Source organism: Puntigrus tetrazona, unplaced genomic scaffold (assembly GCF_018831695.1).
Source record: "Puntigrus tetrazona isolate hp1 unplaced genomic scaffold, ASM1883169v1 S000000472, whole genome shotgun sequence".
Taxonomy (NCBI): domain Eukaryota; kingdom Metazoa; phylum Chordata; class Actinopteri; order Cypriniformes; family Cyprinidae; genus Puntigrus; species Puntigrus tetrazona.
The window spans coordinates 611,195-629,252 of NW_025048114.1; the positions used below are offsets into that span (position 1 = coordinate 611,195).

General features: G+C 42.0%; 1 protein-coding gene and 1 long non-coding RNA gene across 3 annotated transcripts; one reads left to right on the plus strand and one right to left on the minus strand.

Moving 5' to 3' along the window:
- The first annotated feature begins 2,657 nt into the window (after positions 1-2,657).
- LOC122334030 lies at positions 2,658-5,006 on the plus strand. Its single transcript, XR_006248711.1, has 4 exons — positions 2,658-3,212; positions 3,305-3,428; positions 3,603-3,674; positions 4,883-5,006. It is a non-coding gene; the product is annotated as an uncharacterized LOC122334030 (long non-coding RNA).
- On the minus strand, positions 3,690-11,114 carry LOC122334026. 2 transcript variants are annotated; one of them, XM_043231916.1, is made up of 10 exons: positions 11,092-11,114; positions 10,525-10,560; positions 6,694-6,990; positions 5,710-5,952; positions 5,511-5,627; positions 5,217-5,300; positions 5,083-5,139; positions 4,847-4,933; positions 4,456-4,515; positions 3,690-4,315 (listed from the first exon to the last, which is right to left on the minus strand). In XM_043231916.1, exons 1-10 carry the CDS (start codon positions 11,096-11,098, stop codon positions 4,293-4,295), a joined length of 1,011 nt encoding a protein of 336 aa, XP_043087851.1. In that variant the 5' UTR covers positions 11,099-11,114; the 3' UTR covers positions 3,690-4,292. The 2 variants fall into 2 exon arrangements, with proteins under 2 accessions (XP_043087851.1, XP_043087852.1); XM_043231917.1 differs by lacking the exon at positions 10,525-10,560 and having other exon boundaries at positions 11,092-11,111.
- Between the last annotated feature and the right edge of the window lie 6,944 nt (positions 11,115-18,058).

Below are 18,058 nucleotides of genomic sequence, written 5' to 3' on the forward strand. Positions count from 1 at the left end.
AATCCCCAGAGAACACATCCTCACAGCTTGTCGGTGGGAAGGGCTTGCAGTAAACAGTTGATTACCAACACGCTCCACTACCTGACTTGCCGTTGGGGTCCTGTGGAGCAGCCAATGTTGGGCCAGTTGTGACAATTCCGCATCTTGCGCTCATGCAGGGCTTCGGGGGTTATACCCCCAATCGTGGAAGAGTTGGGCCGCTGAAATGGACGAAAGGCAGAGGCGGGTGGGATCTCCCAGTGCACTTCGGGGTACTTCTCGGTGGCCTTGCAGGGAAGTAAAAAATATGCTCGCTGCACTTTCCCAGTAAGCAGTGGTGCCAGCTCTCAGGCCCAGTCATCTGGGTGCCACCCCTCGGCTCAGGCGATGGTTTCAAACATTTGAAGATACGCTTCTTTGAAAGTAACCTTGTGGCCTGTACAAGAGGTTGAGCTCCTGTTCCGCCTCTCCCTGGCGGGTGGCCAGATGTTCCACAATCTGCTGCTGATGGATGCTAACCTCGGTAAGCCACTGTAAGACTTTCTCCATCGTTGGGGGAGAAGCACCTTGCCAAACTTTGGAACCCGGAAACACTAAACAAAAAAAAATAAAAAAATAGGGGTGAGAAGAGATCACTTGCCGGTGATTCTTCACACTATATATAATATTTACAATAATACAAAATAAAAGCTACATAACAGTCTTATATCATTCCTGTAAATTACAGAATTTGTAGATGCTAACAGGCCAACTACATTTCTCATCCAGACATTAAAAGTGTTTTTCTCTTTCACAAACAGCACTAACTGCACACTTCCTCTTTCAAACTCATCCTTCACCCATATATCATGGACTAGAGCTGAATCTCAAACTCTGAGAGCAGCACGAAAACTCTAGAACACTCAACCATCTACATAATATAATGGCAACCAAATACATTTAGAGCAAATAATACTCACAGAGCATGAGAGGAAGTTGACTGAGCTCCATACAGACTGAATGATGACAGACGGTTAAAGACACAGTGTTACACAAGACTTCCTGAAACCTGCGGTCAGATCTTCAGAATAATGTTGATCAGTCAGATCTTTTGATAAAGTTGATAATCTTATCTTAATCTATATCTTATCTTCTGCAGAAGTGTTGTCATGATCCATTCGATATTAAATCGATTGATTCTACTATGAAATGTTGTATGCCGATGTGTTTAATGAATGAAGGAAAATGGAACAGTAATTTAATGTTTCATTATTGTAATGGTGGTATTAGCAGCATAAATAAGACAAAGTTATGTATTTGTATTACAATGAAGTGAGCAACTGGTTCTCCTCCCTCAGTGGTTATTGTGGGTGGTGGAGCTGAAAGAGAACAAACCAAACTACAACTTTAAGCTCACGTCTATCCAGGGGCGGATATAGAAAATAATTTTTTAGTGTGGCAAGAGGTGATGATGGGGAACAACACCAAAGCAAACAAACATTCAGTCACTTATATACCACCTAGTATATCGTCTGTGACATCTGTATAACCACAAGCAGCAATTATTCAGAGAAATAAGTATTCTCAGTGACAGCAATGTGTAGTGCAACATCTTACACAAATTTTGTCAACTGTATTCTGGTTGTCATTTCATTAGAAATGACTGGTATAACTTGTCAGGCCATGTCCCTTGCTCTGGTGGAAACAGCTACTCACAGCATGCAAATGGAGAAGCGCCTGATTACATTCTCCTCTTTATCGGAAAGGGTAGCCTTCCAAAAGATACTCCTCATTAGGAGGAAGGTAGCAACAGAAACAGTTCTGAGTTTCCCTTCCAGAGAAACATTAACAGGACAACCAAAAACATATTCTGTGTCTCCCCTCCAAAGAGACAATAACAAATAAGTCTTGAATCCCTAGTGTTAGGGGAGGAGCTAACGACAGACACAGTGGGTGTGGTGTCAGGCCTTGGAGAGGCTTTTTTTTAATAAAAATACAAACAGTGTCTAGGGAAAGGGAAAGTGTCCAAAATAAACGGGGGAACTGGTTTTCTCGTCATGCTGCATGGGGTGTAAGGGTTGATCTGACTCACCCTAGCATGCCAACAATGTGGAAAACCTCGTAAGTCACTAACCTACTAGAAAAGTTATTTCAGACAATATTATAAGTTAACCAAGAATTAACATTTATTTTGCCAGGCAAGAACAGTTTCCAAATTGGTATAATTGATAAACATTTGCACAACTGATCAGCAGTACAAAAATAACACAAAACAAAATAAAACAAACTTAAAAGGTCATTATACCTGGTCTTTAAAAAGTACCTAGTGTATCAGGACACACACCACACTACAGGCCGATCTGGCTACAGAATCGCACCTTGTTGTGTTTTGTCACTTTCATTATATACTCAGACCAGACAAATCGATCCCAAATGTAGTTATAAAAACCTTTTGGTGTTTAGGTTCCCGTGCTCTATGGTCACACCTGGCTGGAACATGTTCAGAGACCCAAATGGAGGACACACCTCCTTCTCAACAGAACACAGTTCTATCAAGTTCTTAATCTTCTCCATAATATAATTGATTACGGTGAAATTGAGACCAATTTACCAATCACACTGAGACCTTTCAAATGAGACCAAATATTGTTCCTTTGGATATCCCTTCTCAGATCAGTCTTAATGCATATACAGGTTTTGATTCACCTCCTTACACAGGTAGGGCAGTGCTCCAGGGAGAAGGGTCCAGGTAAAGGCCGGAGACCGACTGCTGCATGCGCTCGCCTCTCTGGTCTGGGGCGTGAGGGGCAGCAGCTTCTCCTCCGCTTCTTCTTCCAAACGGCAGTCAGAAGGGATAAACATTGCAGTATCCTGACCCATCAGCGTTACACATGTGCAGTCGTCGCCAGGATTTAACTGCGTTGGTGACGAGGTTCGATCCATTTCAGGTGTGCCTCGTAACACACCGCCAGACCTGTCCAATACCACGCCCCTCCTCTCACAAACACCCACTCTCGTCAGGAGCCTGGTGAAGGGCGGTGAATAATAATCAGGGGGGATGGTGACAATCAAAAGGAGAGGCAGCCGACTCGTCACACTAGGAAAGGGATCATCTACGATCAGACTTCATTCTGAGTTTCTTTCCAGTGAGACAGCAACAGATGCAGTCTCCATCCTAGAGAGACAAAGCGGACTAACCGAGTTCTGAGTATCTAACCCAGAGAGGCAGAAGACATACAAATATCAGCAGCAAGGTTAAGCTCCGCAGTGCAAACCTTCACTTTTGCTTGCGTGTTCAGGCAAGGACCTTCTGCACCTGCTCCAATGGCATATCTGTGTGTTCCAGATTTAAGGACCCTTTGGTGCTCCAGGAGATCGAGTGCTCTGTGTTCTTTCCCCAATGCATTGCTCCCAGCACAAGCAGTGGATGAAATTATCGTCACCGGACTGCTCACTCAACCACAGAGAACGTAACTATCACTTATCCAAACATCTGCCAGACACCTTGGCATTGCTGTGCATTATCAGTATGCATAATAAGGTTATTCGCCTCATTTCTTTTAGAGTAGCATCTTTTCAGATAATGAAGCTCTGACATAGCAACATCCAACATAATCACTTGTTTATGAATCTTATGTCGTTAGTGTGGTCCTCAAGAGAGCGATCCCCCTGCTCCAGCAGGAGGACGAGCACGCTGGAATCATTCATGACGAATGGTAATAAAAAGCTATACGCAAAATAATGCAAAATAAAATGCGGGTATAACTGACCACTTTCTTTCTATGGTCCAGTTTTTTGTCATGGTGTGGTACAGGAAGGAACGCATGAAGATGATAGTTAACAATAGACACTCTTTTAATAATCCACAGAGACATAATCTTGTACAGAGGAGTAGCAACAAAGAGCAGAGACCAAACTAACTAACCCTGAACAGAATCAAACTTTTCAAATCTAAAGATTAGACTCAAGAGGTATTATTAGACATGAAATATTTTACAGTTGAAAAATGAATGGAAAATTTAACATTCACTTTATACATATTTAAATTTTGTTTTTACATTTCCACTCATAACCACAAAACCTTGTTACAAATCCATTTAAGACCAAGAAGAATAGAAGAGAAACTGAAAAAAAAAAACTTTGAGAGAAACAATCTTTCTCTCCCATTTCACCTGAGCTAAAAAAAATACTGCTGTTAAATACTAATAAATATATTGGGATCAAGCATTTAACATCACAGAGATGATAAAGAACTGATGATCCTGGTCATTCTCCAGTCCTTCTCAGACTAAACTCAGCATCCTGGGATTAAAAGTTTCTCCTCCAGACATTTATTAATCTGAGCATACATCATATGCTAGATTCAACAGCAGAAAATAGAAAAATTAATTGTTTTTGCATATTTTCATATTGAATTTTATTCTTACATTTTCAAGAATGCTTGTAGATGTAGTTTCAGTGGTTCTTTGTGAATCATGTTTTTACTCTGATACTCACCCTGATGGGTTTTCAGATTCAGTTTAGAGTAAACAGTGTCAGAACTTTCACTAGTTCTCCCTATAAGATGAAGAGTTAACATCACTAGTGCTTATATTCATTTTACATTCATCAAGTCTATACAGCTTCTACAGAGACAATGAAATATTTATATCTTATATTAAAACAATCGTATGTTTAACCAAAATACCTCAAAATCAATGTATTGTGATTTTCAGGCAATGACCTTTATAGATCAGGCTGATTTCATAAAAGGTGTTTAAGAAAATGCATGTGGTGTTTGTTGCTGTTTAATCTTTTTAGGCTTTTTACCCCAGAAGTCTTTATCTCTGATGAACACTCATGTCATGATCATAAAACCTTACAAGCATCAACTTCAGTTTTAATGTACCTTTGTTTTCTTTGTTTTTCTTCTGTTTCTCTGTAGATTTGAGTTCAATCTCAGCATACGTGACTTCAGGAGCTCCACTTACAGTGTCTACAGTGAAAAGAATAAGAAATTTGAAATATCAAAAACAAATATGATTTGGATTATTTCGAAAATACATTACCTTATTAAATTGCTAATTAATATGCTTGTGTGTTATTAAACCTGACATAATTAGCTTCTGTAACATCATTATTTACCTGTTCTTATGTCTTTATTAATTGTTGCATCAATAGAGTCATAAACATGAGCAGAACCTATAATAAGCAATGCACTTTTAGCATAAATATAAATATTTATATACAGTATTTTTGTTTAATGGATAAAGACTGACCAGACATGAGTGTTTTATTTCTCACTTTACTCTGGTTCTGATCTGATGTCTGACTGACTCTAGAGAGAGACTGAGATCTTCCACCTGGACAAAAAAAGAAATAAGGAGGAAATAAGAGGGTCTAAATGAAGAAACTTTAATTTCCTGTATGCATATATAAATGGCTAATTTGTTTTTTTCAAGTTATAAGCTGGCTAAGATCCAGATAAGCAACTGTTGTAGGTCAGAGGTTGCAGGATTAAAGGACAGAGTCTGCAGAAGTGTCACTGAATTTTAATACAATAGAAGATGAACCTTTGTTGTTTCTGTAGCACCACAGCAGAACCAAGAAGACAATGATGATAAATATAACAGCAGATACTCCGACTATCACAGGACTGAAACTATCAGGTCCTGATCTTCTGGAGGAAGCTGAGGTGAATACATTTTACAGTCATATAAGTGCTGTATATTATACAGAAGTATTCCAGTAGTGTTTATAGTTCACTCTCACCTGTGACTGAGATCCAGCTCTTGGGTGACTCTCCTCTCTCTGGGTGTTTGCAGGAGTAGAAACCCTCGTGTGACTTTGAGACAGTAGAGATGATCATCCCTGTAGTTTGACTCTGGATGAGTGATTCATCTTTATAGAAATCAGCTCTGAGGTTTGGTGGGGTTGAATGTTGATATAAACAGCGTAGAGTCAGATTATCTCCTTCAGTCACAGGATGAACAGGACTCTCCAGAATCACACCCTCTACAGAAACAGAGAAAACATCAGCAGAAGAATAGGAAGAATATTAAAAAAAATATATAAAAATATATATTTTATTTAGAGGTGTCTATTAAAACACTCAAGAAATCCTCACATCTTAAAGACAATACTAAAACAAGACAGCATGTGATGAGGAGCGGGGCTGAGAGTCATGGAGCGGAGCGGGGCCGGTGGAGTAAAAGATAATAAGTGACTCCTGCACCACTCACTGTCTCCAGTCCCACCGAGCAGATCCAGAAGAATAAAACAACAAGTGAACACAGTGAGACCAGAGAAGTCCAGGACTTATGTTGGATTTTTATTTATGTTTTATGCAGCAGTGGTCCATGAGGGGCTATCACTTTAGTTTTGGTTTGTGTGTTATTTAATGGCTTAAATGTGCATTGGTTTTTCCTACTAGCAGTGAATTGAACTTGGTTACACAGCAATACAATTAGAGCAACATCTATTAAACAATTAGATAATCCATAAATTATTATTATTCAAAAAAAACATTTAAAAAAGTTTTAAGATATAATTTAAAAGTAATAATAGAATCACTTTCATGTTGCTGTGTAAAAGATGAGGAGCAGTGTTGTGAAATATGTAATGTTTATATGTTTAGATGACGTGTGTGTAAATGACCAGCTAGAGCGGTGGGTGATTGAACTGAGATCACAATCCAGATATTTAAATACAAAACACAAAGGCTTTGTGAAATTAAAGACAGAAACACAGACTCACGGTGTACAGTGATATTAACAGGATGACTTTTCTCTCCAGATTCAGACTCACACCAGTACACTGCTGTGTCCTCTGTGATGGTGGATCTGATTGTACATGTAGATCCTGTTTGTGATCCCCAGTCTAATGATGATGATGATGATGAACAATCTTCCAGCCACCTCCATCCATCTGTGTATCTTCTCACGGTCCATCCAGTAGAGTTACTCTGGTCCTCACAGCTCAGAGAGAGAGAGACAGATGTGAAGTGTTGAGTTCTGCTGGGACTGATGATCAGAGAGACTGGAGGAGAAACACCTGAGAAGACAATTACAATACAATTTAGAAATCAAGACAACACAGTTTTATTAATATACTTTACATCTGCTTACTGCATCTGCTTTTCAGAAAGATATTACAGCTAATATATAAGTCAATAAGTCATCACTAAGTATTTCTATTCAAAATTTCATACACAAAATTACACCTTAATATATTTGTTATCATGTCATCAACCGAATACAACTGTGAGAACCTCCATATTTGTTAAATAGGTCAGATATACATTTTCAGTCTCTGAATCCACTTTTAATTTGTATATTAGTAAAACTTTCCCCATTTCATGCTTTCATAACAATTTCCCCCCATTATAATAGCAGACACTTTTATCCAAAGCGACTCAAAGCAATTAGAACAATGAGAGAGCAACAATATACAAATGCTGTGACCAGTCACAGTTAGTCTAGCACAGTATTTATTATAAATATATTATACCAAAACAAATATAATAGAGTAGGTAAGTGCGAGTATTAATTGGTCAGGTGATGGTAAACAAAAGATGCGTCTTCAGATGTTTTTTGAATTTTGCTCTTTTATTAAACGTTGCCTAGCGGCAGACAGCCATGATGAAACCAAACCCACTTCTCATCAAAAGTGGATCCAGACAACTCAGCAAATCACTCTTCCTCGGGTAGCCCATTTCAGAGATGCTTTGAAGCTTTGCGATGGTTCTGGGTCATCTGAGAGTGAGCTGGTTGTGCAACCTTCCTACAAGTCGATGGGCGCTAATCCCAATCCGCTAATGCCCTAGGTTTTCATGGTCCAGAGGGCATAGTCAGTGGCATTGCGCAGTTCCTGCAGGACCTCTGGTTTGAACCCGCCCTTGTGCAGTCCTTTCAATGCCTTAACCTGGTAGACCTGCAGGATGCAGCTTGTCCAGAAGCCTTCGTCACAAGGGCAAAAAGAACTTACAGGCCCTGGATGGAAGCTTCGGGCAGCCCCGCCAGATAGCTGTATTTTGTGGGGCAAAGATGTATCGCAATTGTCTCTCCACATGGGGAGCCTCCAGATACCCTGGCATTCTTGGCTGGCCATTTTAACATCTGCTTCAGACTCGGGCTCAGAGACTGTAGGCTCTTGCCCAGCTAAGGCTTCAGCCGCAGATGGCTCAAGCCCAACCTCTGATGCAGAGCTTCTGTCCGAAGACAAACTCTCAATCTCATCAGGAAACTCGACTGGCAGGCAAGAGGAGAAAGAAACTCCCTCTCCAGGCTCCTTTGCCATCCATATAATATCCGTTTCGTACCCAGAAAAAGGAAAACTGGATTGGTGAGTAGTCGCGGTGGCTCTGGAGTGCAGCTTGCCCATGGGAAGCACCTTTCATGTGATGCACGACCCATCTAAGAGCACTGCTTCAGTGTGGACCTTGCCAAAGCACCAAAGGCAGAGCTTGTGCTGATCATAGCCCGAGATAGACAGCAATTGAAATATCGATTAGGTCACTCTGAATATAGATCAGTTGAAAGAATGAGCTAACCTATAAAGTAACAACACAGTGCATGTGCTAGGACGCATGTAATGAAGAGTCTGAGATGGTCGGATCCATTTGCTAGCTCTTTAATGAGAATAGTCAGACAGGCAGGAGATCAATAACAGAGACAGGGATATAAGAGACAATGGCAGAATCATGAACAGAGTCGAGAGAGGGTCGAGGCAGGCAGCTATGATCAAGGTTGAGTCATACAGGCAAGGGGTTAGAAGGCAGGCAGCAAACAATCAGAGATATGGTAAACGGTCCAAGATCAACACATGAAATCAATAAAAATGTATGAACGCTCAGAATTACCAGCTGGAACAAGGATAAGACTTCGCAAAGGGAGGCAGTCTGAGCACTGTTTATAAAGGGGGGTAAATGGGTTACACCTGAGCGGGTAATCAGTCCTGGGTATGGGGCATGATGGGAAATGTAGTTTGAGACAATTAGTACTCAAGAGAGGATTCACTCCGGTGGCCGTCAGAGAGAGAGAGATTCATGACAACGCATTTTGTTGTGGTTTGAATTTTGCTTTTAGTTTTCTCCAAAACTATGCAGTAAAATGACTGGGGTCAGGGTCACTCTGAATATAGATCTATTGAGAATAAGGTAACCTGTAAAAGGAAATCATTTCATGTTTGTTTTAATATAATGAAATGACGAGTGCAAGAATGTTTGATTTTTTCTTTAATTTTCTCTAAACTGTACAGTAAAATGACTTTGATACGCATTGATAGTATTACTTTAAACAAATATTAATGCCTCATTAATATTTCAAAATATGAGCAAATCATCAGGAAAGCTTTTTATTTTATTTATATATATATATATATATATATATATATATATATATATATATATATATATATATTAAGTTTTTTAGTTGTCCAGCACTTACCTAACCAGTAGCGTCAACTGTAGCTTCAGAATCAACTGGTTGTGTAATGCTATCTTCATAGACCCTATCTATAGTCTTGAGATTTTGCAGTGAGATTAAGTTGTCACTGATAAAGTATTATGAGATCTCTGTGCTAAACCTAAAAGTCTGCTGGGGGGACAATTGAATATTTGGAGTATTATTCCAAATATTGATCAAATTAAACATCTTTTAGTTGAGTCCAATTTAGCTTTTTTGTGTTTGTCAGAGACATAGCTCCATAAAAACTGCTTTGCATATTCCGGGGTATAATTTTTTCAGGAAAGATAGAGTTGAGGACAGAGAGTTGTTGTTTTATATAAAGGATCGTATGATTAAATGCCGTGCTGAGACAAATGTAGAATATATTTGTTTAGACGTCATTCTGTCCCCACAAATGTCTTTCATTCATACTGGAGTGTATAGATTGCCCTCTGCAAAATCTGTATTTCCGGGAAGGAAGTAATCTTGATAAGTCAAGTAAAAAAGCACTGAAACAAATTACAAATAAGTTTGATCTGACACAGCTAATAAAGGGGCTACTAGGATCACTTCTACATTCAGTACTTAGATCTGGTATTCAGTAATAAACCTGAGAAAGTAATTAAATCTTTTAACATGGTCACAGGCTTGTCTGATCATAATTTAATCATTATAACAATGCGCATTGTCCTTATAAATAAATAAATACTAAAATACAAATACTAGAAACTGTGATTACTAAATACAGGATGCACACTGCGGTGACGGACAGATACTCATTCCCATTCAACATTAGATTAATCCGCGGCTGCAGTACAACCCATGCATAGGATATAATTCTGCAAGAAACTACAATACCAGGTTTTCAAACGTAGATGGCAACAAAGAGGCAAAAGTTAAGGACTGCAGCTTTAAGGAGACTGATCTGTCAATATACGGTCATTGGAAATTTGGAAACATAAGTTATAAGCAAAAAAATAAATAAATAAATAAAATGAATCTGCTGTTTTTGAGAGACTGTCACACATCAGAACTGTCACATGAATAATTCAACTTGTTAAAATTTCTCTTTGTCGTTTAATTAATGTAGAATCACCCGTATGAAAATGTATGCTAACGTATATGAATCAAATTGACTCACCTTCAGTATGTTGAGAGAAGATGATTGAAATCAGCACTAAAACACAAAGAGAAATAAACTATTTGTGAACACTGGACTAATAATTATAAATATGAACAAATATAAATTTATTGTGTAGAGGACTGTATATGCGTCTTGATGAACGTGAAAATATTCGACTGGTATTTTATAGATTTTATCGTAGCAGAGATCTGATTCAGGAACTTCAAGAAAACAGTCTGATCACAAGCGGAAGAATAAAGACAAACTCTTACTAAATGTGTACTAGTGAATAATACAATAACTTCAAAAACAAACCAACAGAACTGATTCAACGGTGTTACATCACAAAACTGAACAAACACTGATCTACAACAGAGTGCTTTTCTCTTTCACAAACAACCTCCTCTCTCAAACTCATCCTTCACTCATATATCATGAACTAGAGCTGGATCTCAAACTCTGAGAGCAGCAAGAAAAGACACAAATCTAGGAACACTAAAACACTTGATAATGTACATATAAGAAAACACTAAGATACTGGATTATCTACATAATAGCCATACATTTAGAGCAAATAATACTCACAGAGCATAAGAGGAAGTTGACTGAGCTCCATACTGACTGAATGATGACAGACAGTTAAAGACACAGACTGTGTTAAAGACTCAAGACTTCCTGAAACCTGTCTGATCTTAAATAAAGTCAGATTTTTTGATAATTCTCATATCTTTTAATATTTCACAATGTTTGTAAGTTCACTGACATTGTCTTGAAGGATTTTTCTGCAATAAACTCACAGTGCTGTTGTTCCCTCGGTAAATGAGCCAAACACGATAATAATTTTAAAGTCTTCAATTACAGATTCACGTCAACATTTGTTGGAAAGCATCTATTTTCACAAGTAGTGACAGCTTACAGAAAGCTTTGTCATTTTTCTGTATAGGTTGCGTAACAACGTCTGCTATGTCGTAAATCTTCCCACATTTGTGACACTATATTAACCTCCTTTTTCCATTTGTATTATGACATGGCATGTAGCGCTATCATACAAAAGATTTATAAAGTGTGTTTATTATTATTATTAGGTGTTTTATCATTATTTAAAATTTTACACAGGAACAGGATGTCAGCGTGAAAGCACTTGGTGATAGCATTTGATGTCTGCATTTACATCTATGAGACATACTATTTAGGTTGTTTGATCATCTGCAATACATCTATTGCATGTCTCCTTTTAGATGTCAAATAGACATCTATTAGATGTCTTAAAGATGTTTATGATTAAGAATGCATGTATAGATTAGATGTCTGCCAGATGTTTGTAGCCAGCAGATGCTTTCCAGACATCTTGCAAATGTACACATACTATCTGGGATAAGAATATATGAGAATTAGAAATGTTATTCTAAATTGTTTTGTATAAAATCAAATATACGTGTAAAGTTGTATTACATCCTTACTACAATTATTTGTCTGTCAATGGGCCAGCGTGTACACGAGTCCTCTGTACAACCCAAAGACACCCAAAGACACCGTTACATCTAAGAACCGCCAAATCTGTCTGTTGGTGCTGTTGAGACTGATGGAGGGAGAAAGAAGGCAGAAAGACAGAAGAGGAAGTACATCTTCTGGAAGTGGCCCACTTTTCACTTTCCCTGCAGCAAAGCTGGTAAGTATGAACTGGCCAAAACTGAAGAGAGATATGAGAGAGGCGAAAACACACCCGAGAGATCAATCAATCAATCAATCAATCATTTTTATTTATATAGCGCTTTTAACAACACAGGTTGCATCAAAGCACTGTACAGTATAATGACGAGAGTGACCAATTTCTTATTAAATGCAGAGACGGTCTCTGTAGTCAATTCAACGATAATCACTAGAAGTTAAGTGTCCCCAACCAAGCAAGCCAGAGGCGACAGCGGCAAGGAAACAAAACCCCATGCAAACAGAATGGAGAAAAAAAACCTTGGGAGAAACCAGACTCAGTTGGGGTCAGTTCTCCTCTGACTGGACGCCCAGCACTTAACTTCCAGTTCAGCAATGGTACAACAAACATAAAATATTCTAGTGTAAGGAGATGAATCAAAACCTGTATATGCATTAAGACTGATCTGAGAAGGGATATCCAAAGGAACAAAAGGACTTCAAAAAGAGAGTAAACACCCCACCCGCCCCTGTTGTGTTTATGACACCCTCTTCACCTCTGCCCTTCCTGCTTCCCCTCCTTCTGCCCAAAAGACTTGGTTTAAAGTTCATTAAGAATAAGGCATTATATGTCATGTGTCTTGAACCTATTGTTCTTCACTTTCATGTTTGGTCTCATTTGAAAGGTCTCAGTGCGATTGGTAAATTGGTCTTAATTTCACTGTAATCACTTATATTATGGAGAAGATTAAGAACTTGATAGAACTGTGTTCTGTTGAGAAGGAGGTGTGTCATCCTTTTGGGTCTCTGAACGTGTTCCAGCCAGGTGTGACCATAGAGCACGGGAACCTAAACACCAAAAGGTTTTTATAACTACATTTGGGATCGCTTTGTCTGGTCTGAGTATATAAGGAAAGTGACAAAACATGACAAGGCGCGATTCTGTAGCCAGATCGGTCCGTAGTGTGGTGTGTGTACTGATACACTACACTATGTACTTTTTAAAGACCAGGTATACTGACCTGAGTTTGTTTTATTTTGTTTTGTGGCAATTATACCAATTTGGAAACTGTTCTTGCCTGGCAAAATAAATGTTAATCTTGGTTAACTTATAATATTGTCTGAAATAAGTTTTCTAGTAGGTTAGTGACTTCTGAGGTTTTCCGCATTGTTGGCGTGCTAGGGTGAGTCAGATCAACGATCGATGAATGGAGCCGTCTTGAGATCTTGACTTCTGGCCACCAAACTGGCTTAGCATGCTATTACTTAGGGAACGCCATAAAAATTACTCTTTTTGAGTCTATCGAGGAGATGGCTGCATTAAGGTAAGCGATCTACGGGGTAGCCTCTGACTAAGACCTGGACTAGGCCAGATGTGTCGTGAGTCTGTTCTGTTCTGTTCTGGCCAGTACTATAACTGGAAACACAAAAGATTAATAAATATTAGTGATTTTTAACGAGACGCAAAGAAAAGACCAAACACGCATTGACCTTGAACAGGGCCTCTGGATTCCGTTCTGCAGGAAAAGGGGGACCCTTACACTAGGAACTTCTGAAATAATTTTTCATAAACAATAAATAAATAAAAAAACACTGCTAATGTGATCACACCAAACATTTTACAGTAACAGTAGAATTTTATCATTTCAAGCTTGTTCCTTAATCAGTCAATAGGGCAGAAGTGTACACAAACACTGTACAACCCAAAGACACCCACACCAGGTTTGATGAACGGTAAAAATAAGAAATGTTTTTAGAGAACGTCATTGTCACCAAGCCAGCAGAGGGAGCTCTTACCTCTGGGTGATCTGCGATCACTCCCTCTGCTGCTACTTCCTGTCTGAGGACTATAAATACTGTTGTAAGCCCCTCACCTGCAGGTTGCATTGTTTTGCCTGTTAGATTGTTGTTCCTAGTATCCCTTGTGTTTCTCTAGTTATAGATTCCTTGGTTTTGACCCTGCCTGTCTTCTGATTCTCTGATTGTTTGCTGCCTGACCTGACCTTCGCCTGTTCTTGGATTTTGTGTTTGCCTCATCTCTGATACTCCTGTTTGCCCTGTTTGACGCCTGCCTGTTTTGACCCTGCCTTACTTTAATAAAAGCCTGCATATGGATCCGCACGCCTCAGACCGCTCATTCGTGACAGAATGCAACCTCACACCAGGATCCAGCGGCTTTTCATCTGATCCATGGCCAGGTAGGACCCTCGCTAGATCTTTACTGGCCCTCAAGCAAGGCACCCGATCAATTGAAGATTATACACAAGAGTTTCTGGACATGGCTTACCTCTCAGACATACCTGACTGTTTATTGATTGAGTTGTATCATGAGGGAGTAAATCAGCCACTCAAGACGAAACTTGTTCGCGAGGGTCCACGTGAGTCACTTGCACAGTTTATTGAGTTCGGTTTAGTGACTGTGGGGTCAGCTTTCACATTGGGTTTTGAGGAGGAAAAGGACACCGCATCAACTCCAGTAATGGCTGCCTTCCCCGAGCCGCTGCCCAAGATGGCCGCCTTCCCCGAGCCGCTGCCCAAGATGGCCATCTTCCCCGAGCCGCTGCCCAAGATGGCCGCCTTCCCCGAGCCGCTGCCCAAGATGGCCACCTTCCCCGAGCCGCTGCCCAAGATGGCCGCCTTCCCTGAGCCGCTCCCCAAGATGGCCGCCGCCTTCCCAGAGCCCCTTCCCAAGATGGTCGCCGCCTTCCCAGCGCCGCTTCCCAAGATGGCCACCTGCCCAGCGCCGCTTCCCAAGATGGCCACCTGCAGTGCAAAGCCTCCAGTGCCCGCGCCTCGTGCAAAGCCTCCAGTGCCCGCGCCTCGTGCAAAGCCTCCAGTGCCCGCGCCTCGTGCAAAGCCTCCAGTGCCCGCGCCTCGTGCAAAGCCTCCAGTGCCCGCGCCTGCGTGCAAAGCCTCTAGTGCCCGCGCCTCGTGCAAAGCCTCCAGTGCCCGCGCCTGCAAAGCCTCCAGTGCCCGCGCCTGCGTGCAAAGCCTCCAGTGCCCGCGCCTCGTGCAAAGCCTCCAGTGCCCGCGCCTCGTGCAAAGCCTCCAGTGCCCGCACCTCGTGCAAAGCCTCCAGTGCCCACGCCTCGTGCAAAGCCTCAAGTTATCCCACCCTCCCAACCTTGCTACACGTCGTCAATGGATCCCAGCAGCCCCTGCACTCATCCTCTGCCCTCCACCTGGAGCTCGCCACGGGTCTGCCAGTCTCCATCGCCGCTGTGGGTGAAGGATCCCTCACTTCATCGTCCCGCCTTCGAGCCCCGGACTCCACCTCGGCTTGTAGACCCGTCGGCTTCCCTTAGGCTCCTAGCTCCCTCCTTTCCACCGTGCTCTGTCAATCCACCAGCTCCACAAGGCTCCATCGTCTCTCCGGCTACGCCTTGGTCGGTCGTCGACCATCCGTCGCCTCAGGATTCCACTCCTCCAGCTTCGCCTTGTCCCTCCATCCCTCCGGCTCTGTCAGGCTCCTCCCTTCCCCCGGCTCCACCTCAGTCCTCTGTCGCTCTGGCTATGCCGCGTCCTTCTCGTCCCCCATCTCCGCATCAGTTGCCGAGGCCTATGGCGTCGCCTAGGACCTCCAGCGCCTCCACGTCACCTTGGCTCTTCGTCTCTCCACCTCCGCTTCAGTGTCCTCCAGTATAATGTAAAATTGCATTTCATACTTAACGCAATTGTTTGTCTGTTAATAGGCCATATTCGCAAACGATATATAAAATTGGCCACAAGCTGGGTGAAGGAGGATGTGGTAGTGCTTATGGTGGGATTCGCTGATGGATTGGGGTATATATTTTCTTCACTTAAAAACAGCATATCCCTTCAGGATTTATAACCGGATGTCAGGCTCTGACGAGACAGACTCTGAATACAATCTAACGAGTTTAAGGCATACAGTGGCATCCAGCCGAATAAAGGAAACTGAAAATCTTCTATAAAGTACAAAGTACATTTATAACTTTCCTTAGCCAAGGATCGTAGTCATCAGAGAGTTTGTTGTTCAGGCAGACAGATCCCGTGGGCAGACAAACAGGTAGAGCAAGGATCAGAGCTTGTAGAGAGTAACCTTGAGATCAGCCACTGACTAACTGTGGTGCACAGGTATATAAAGGGAGTGGACTGAGTGGCTGCAGGTGTGGGTAATCAGTACTGGATTTCGGGATCGTGGATGGCACGAAGATCTTCCCTTCTGGACCTCCCGGTGGAGCAGGCTCAGTGCGGGTGGCTTCCTGAATCTGGCTATCAATGGTCCATTGGATGGGAGCTAAGAAGACTCAGGTAATATGGGTTCGGGTTCCTTGGGTTTGGGGTCAGGTTGGTGAAGCCATGAAAGAGTGTCTGCTCTCAGGTTTTTATGTCCTGGCAGGTAAGTGATTTTGAACCTGAAGTATGTGAAGAACAGGGCCCACCGGGCTTGTCGAGGATTCAAACATTTGGCTTCTCTGAGGTACTGAAGGTTCGTATGATCTGTGATCACCTCGAAAGGATTTTTGGCACCCTCCAATCAGTGACGCCACTCCTCAAGGGCGAGTTTGATAGCCAAGAGCTCTCGGTTGCCCACATCATAATTTTTCTCCACCGGGGACAGCTTGCGGGAGAAGTAGGCGCATGGATGGAGTACAGGGGGTTTACCTTTCCACTGGGAGAGTGCTGCTCCCACTCCCAGGGTTGTCGCGTCCACTTCAACGAACAGGAGATTGGGATCAGGATGACTGAGAGCTGGGGCAGAGCAGAAAGCAGTCTTCAACTGCTCAAAGGACTTATCAGCTTTAGGATTCCAAGGGTTTTCTTGGGTTGGCGAAGTAGAGAGGTGAGTGGTGCTGCTACTTGACTATAGTGAGCGATAAACTGGCGAAAAAATTTTGCAAATCCCAAGAACCCCAAGAATGGTGCTGGCAGCTGGCCAGTCATAAACTGTCTCTACCTTTTTGGGATCCATTCGCACATCGGTAGGTGTGATGATGTAACCTAAGAAGCTCTCACTTCTCTATAAACTCGACCCTTGGGTATCTTGGCACCAGGCAGCAGGTCGATGGTGCAGTCCCATGGATGGTGCAGGGGTAGGTCAGTGGCTGCAGTTTTACTGAAATCATCGGAGTGGGAGTGGTATTCGGGTGGAATAGGAGCAACAGGTTAGGTATCAGGACTTACTATGGAGGTAGAATTACAGACAAGTTGACTTGACTGGGGTTTGTTCACGGCTGTCAAACAGTTATCCTGGCAGTACTTAATACCTCACCTGTTCCCCAGTTCACAGTTCACTGGTGTTGTGCGAGCCACGGATGCTGTAACACCACGTCCAGCACGAGTAGTGACAGGGATTTAGTGTGAAGAATACCGATTTGAAGGGAGAGAGGTGTACAGTGGCGGACTAGACCATTTCTTTGGATGGTGGTTATTTGGTAGGTGATGGAGTGTCAGTGATGGGGAATACAAAGCTGTGTCAGACTACGAGAAGAAATAAAATTTCCAGCATCTCCAGTCAGGTGGTAAGTGTCAGTTATCATGGGCTCTGGTGAGGGTAGAGGAGTGTTCGGTGTGATAGGTTCTGTTTCGGCTAGGCAAGTGGAAAGGTGTTGGGCAAAACAGGTGGTTTTGCCATCTGTTGGCGAATGGAGGGATTTAATCCCCAGCGCAAAACTGAAAGTAGGGCGGTATCATTCCATCCGCTCCGTGAGGTTAGCGTACGAAAGCAGAGAATAAGTGCATGGGTAGATCTGCCTGCCTGAGCTGAAGGAGCTTGTCATGAGCCGTCATGTGGGTGGTAGGCAGACCGAACACCTCCTTAAAGTGCTCCACGAAGACATCAAGGGAGCTTACCCTTGGGCTTTGCGAGTTCCAAAGAGCTTGTGCCCACTGCAACGCTCTGCCCGTAAGAACCCTCTTGTGGATTATGAAAGATTATGAG